This window comes from Rhea americana, unplaced genomic scaffold (assembly GCF_003343005.1).
Source record: "Rhea americana isolate MKP2758 unplaced genomic scaffold, rheAme1 scaffold_163, whole genome shotgun sequence".
NCBI classification, from domain to species: Eukaryota; Metazoa; Chordata; class Aves; order Rheiformes; family Rheidae; genus Rhea; species Rhea americana.
This window is the reverse complement of record NW_028185739.1, coordinates 762,026-766,199: the sequence shown is the minus strand read 5'-3', so window position 1 is coordinate 766,199 and position 4,174 is coordinate 762,026. Positions and strand designations below refer to the sequence as shown.

The following is a 4,174-nucleotide window of genomic DNA, read 5'->3' as shown; positions in this document are numbered from 1 at the left end:
AGCGGCGGTGGCCGCGGGGCGCTGGGGTTGCGGCTCCGCTCCGCTCCGCTCCCGGCCAGCTGCGCCCGGGGCCTCGCCGGGGGGAGCCACCGAGCAGCCGCCGCCCGCCCGCGCCCCCCCCGCGCCCTGCCGAACCGCCCCCCGCCTCCGAAAAGCGCAAGCCCGGACAAGCAGCACGGGGGAGGCTCTGAGCGTATCCGAGACACGCGGGGTCTGGGCACCCTGACAAGCGTTTGCGCTGTCGGACCCTTGTCCGGCCGCCAGCGAAGCCCTTCGCGAGGTTCCCCCGCGGGGCGCCCGCCGCGGCGGGGGCTCGTGGGGCGCCCGCGCCTCCGCCGCGCCGCGCAAACCGGCCGCCGGGGACGGGACTCGGCGGCCCCCGGAGCCGGGATGCTTCCCAGGCGGGGCGCCGGGAGGGGGGCGTCTCCCCCCGCGCCCCCCCCGCCGTCCCACGCTGGCAGCGATACCCGAGCAGCAGGACATGAGTAATGCACATCCCACCGGGGGAGTCAGATCAAAGGCAGTGAAGTAGATACAAGAGGTTTCTGCTTCACAGACCAGAGAGGCTCCAGTTCAATAGCGCCTTTGTTACGGGCTCCGCGGAGCCGCGATGGAGAAATACCTGACCCCCCGCGCCCGCCCCTCTCCTCCGGCCCCGCGGCGCGCAGCCGGCTCGGCTACGCGCCCGGCGGAGCGCCGGCGGCTGCCGGGCCCGGGCCCTTCCCGCGCGGAGGATGCGGCGCCGCAGGTGAGGACCGGGCTGGCTCCGCCGGGCGCTGCCCTGCTCGGGGAGGGGGGCGGGGGGCGGCCCGGCGCCCCGCGGGGCCGCACTGGCTGCACCCGCCTTGCAGAGGTCTCGGGTGCCGAAGCGGAGCCGCGAGGCCCTTTCTGCAAGCGCCGTCCGGCTCGCGGCGGTATCGGGGCTCTCTCTCCTTCGTGCATCCCTTTGCCCGGCTCCGGGCTGAGGCAGCTCCCCGGCGCAGGAGCCAGGCGCGGAGGGCCCTGCGTGCAGGCAGCCKGGCAGGCAGCGTCCGCAGGCGTGCGCGGGCGTATTCTCCTAAGCCATCCCCGGCGTAACGCTGCGCGCGCCCGCACACACCGCTGGGGCCCCGGGGCTCGCTGGGCTCCTCGCCCGGCTCTGCAGTTCAGCCCGTCCTCCGGACGCACCGTCCGTCCGCTGGGTGCGGAGGAAAAGGGCCGTGGGGCGAGTGCGAGCRTGTGAGAAGGTGCAGCACACGGACACCTTCTTTCTCCTGCCACTTAYGTATGGTGGGTAAAAGAGAAAAGAATTGGGGAGCTGCCATTTCGGAGCTCGCCRTGCGCTTCAGAAGTTTGCTTTACGGGTCAAAGTCGTGTGCGCTGCAATTACAGACTGCAGGGTGCAAAACCCTTCCTGCTCCCAAACCTGGCTGCTGTGTACTTTCAGAAACATTGAATTTCCCGAGGMTTCTTGCTAGGGCAACAAGAAAGGGAATTTCCGAGCCTCAATAGCAGAGCTGACCTCATCAGCTCCCTGCAATTAGCGGTCGCTGCTGCTGAGCGAGCAGGAGCCCTGCCAGGGGAGAGGAGGAAGGCAGCAGCGAGCCCGTTCCCAGGCACAGCCTGGGCAGTGCCGGCGGCCCCGGAGCGGCTCCCGGAGGGAGCTGCAGAGGCTTTTGCTCCGGAGGAAGGTGTGTGTCCGGGCGCCCGGCGCTCCTGCTGTGCTGCCCCGAGATGCCTCCTCCGGGGCTGCTCCGGCGAGGGGAGGCTGCTCCGAGCGGGCAGCGGGGGCGACGCTCCGCGGGGAAGCGCCTTTGCCTTCCTTGCCCCCGTTGCCAAACACCTTCCCTCCCTGCTTGCAAAATCCGCTGGCGGCAGCGGAAGCAGATCCCGACGGCGAGCCGCGCGGGAAAGGGCCGCTCGGTTTGCAGCCGCGAGCCCGCGCTGCGGCCCGCTGGCTCGCACCGCCCGGCGGGACGGCGCAGCGCTCCCCGGCGTTCCTGGGAAGCTGAAAAGCTGCCCAGGGTGAGGTCRCGTCACTTTATTCCCCCCCACACCCCGTTTCCCTTTTTCCTTTTCTCCCCCCCCTCAGACCACCAGCACATCCTCGCGAGCCCTCCGCTGCGGCCTATGGCTTTTTATTCCTATGTGATTGCTTTTCCGAACTCATGTAGGGCGAAAAGCCATGGGCTGCCCGGAGGAGGGACTCCAGCATCCAGGCGCCTCCGCAGCCCCTCGCTCAGCCGCGTCGCCGCGGGGACGGGTGCACGGGGCGCCGCGGCCTGGCTGGGCACCGGACAGCGCGCCGGGGGGCTTTGGGGGGGCAGGTGTGGCCCCAGATTTGCACTCCTTTGCACCAATATCCCCAAGCAGGGACGCGGGGCGCCGAAACGCTCTGAGCGAGTTGTTGCAAACTCCGATTCAGAGCAAGCTGGAGCAAACAGGAAGCAAGTGATTTTGCTATTCTTCTTTTTCTTTTCTTTTCTTTCTTTTTTTTTCCCCTCTCACTTCCTGAGCTTTGAGTCATTAGGTGTCAAGCTTTCAAGTTTATTTCACCGGCCTGGAATGCATCTCTAAAAATAATAGTCATTGAAAAAAATGAAAGCTGAGATTCAGCTGTAATCCCATGACTCAAGGAGGTGTGGAAAGAAGAAAATCATGAAATCCCATGAGTTTCCACAATGAAAGCGTGAGAGCTGGCACATAAATCATCAAAACTGAACTCCATCAGTCAAAATGAAAGGAATTAAGCCAATCTCACCAGGCTGTTTTAATTATTTTTTAATGAGGATTTGCTCATTCAGAAAATTCCCCAATCACAAAGGCGCCCGGCGCCATTCAAGCYGCGCGGCCGCGCCGGACACGCTCGGCTCGGCCCCGGCGCCGGGGCTGCCCRAGGCGCGGGAAAACGCCGGTGCCCGCGCGTCCCCCTGCCCGCTCCTGGTCGTCCTGACCCGGATTGGCACCGAGGGCCCCGAGCKGCGCGTCGGTCCCTCGCCCCTGCCTGTCCGGATCCCGCGTTCGCTGGCAGCACGCAGAGGCTCGAGCGGGATTCGGTCCCGATTTGCGGTCGCCGTGGTCCTCAGGGGACGTTTCGATGAAAACTCTGCTGTGCCAACGCTGCTCGGCCAAAGGCCCCCTGGAAAACGGCCCGTCGCCCTGCCAGCGTCAGGGAGCGATTAAAATCCCAGCGGTCCCGTGAGGGGCTGTGAAAATCCCCGCTCGGAGCCYCCCTCCCCGCCGGCACCGGCAAGCAAAGCCCCTCGGGGGAGCAGCGGGATCCCKCGGCCCGACCCGCGGGATGAGGAAGACGATGGCGGTGGGGATGCGAGGACGGAGCCGCCGGGCGCAGGCGGAGCCGCCACCGCGGTGCCTGGGTTTCCCGGGCTTCGGCTGCCTTTTCGGGTCACCTGAACCCGAGCGCTGCCGCGACGGCTTCCCTGGGGCTTGATCCGTGCCTGACTGCGTGACATTATCGATAGGTGTTTACCCAGCATCTGCATCGCTGTCATGCCCTAATGCTCCAAAACACGGCCGGAAAGGGGGTCCCAGAACGCGGCTTTTTTTGCCTGAAGCACAGATGGAGAAACAAGTGCCGATATACCGGCTCGGAGGCGTCCCCACCTTTGCAGCGTAACGAGGTAAGTAAAGCAGAGCTGGGAGAAAGCACTTCTGACCTCCCGCAGGACGCAGAGAGGCTTTTAGAGAGTCCCGTTCCCGGAGTGCTGAACCCGCCCGAAATTCAGGGCACCCTGAGGCTGAGTTTGCCGGGAATTATCTCGGGGGAGGATTACGGACGCGCTGGCGGTGCCACCGAGCACCTTCCTCCTCCTGCCAGCTCGAAAATGGGTTATTTAGTGACTGGCTGGGCCACCGGTGCTGAATCAGCCCACGGCTAACGAACACCCCGGCTGCCCGCTGGAAATTTATTGCACCTATTAATTACAACCATTAACTGCAGCCAGTGAAATTTTTATAATGAGGGCCCTAGCGGCTTTGCCTTCCTAGCAGCAAATTAACTGTGTGGGGGGAAGAATCGATGGGATCAGCATACTTTACAGAACGATGTTTTAATTAGCGATTCGCCGAGCAGCAGCTTCGCCCGTCCGCGATCCCTCCGTGACGGCGTGGGGCCCCTGTCCCGGTCGGCGTTATCCCGCTCGCGCCTTTCTGCCCTTGGGGTTTTGCTGCTGAC

The 4,174-nt window shown here is 65.0% G+C and overlaps 1 protein-coding gene across 1 annotated transcript in view; it reads left to right on the top strand.

Annotated features, from left to right (window-relative positions):
* Positions 1-599: 599 nt before the first annotated feature.
* BLACAT1 (BLACAT1 overlapping LEMD1 locus) overlaps positions 600-4,174 on the top strand; it is a 4,691-nt gene continuing 1,116 nt past the window's right edge. The window contains exons 1-2 of the mRNA XM_085300313.1: positions 600-748; positions 3,555-3,620. Of these exons, the coding sequence (XP_085156439.1) occupies positions 611-748; positions 3,555-3,620 (204 nt within the window). The 5' untranslated portion in view covers positions 600-610. The remainder of the gene's footprint in view (positions 749-3,554; positions 3,621-4,174) is intronic.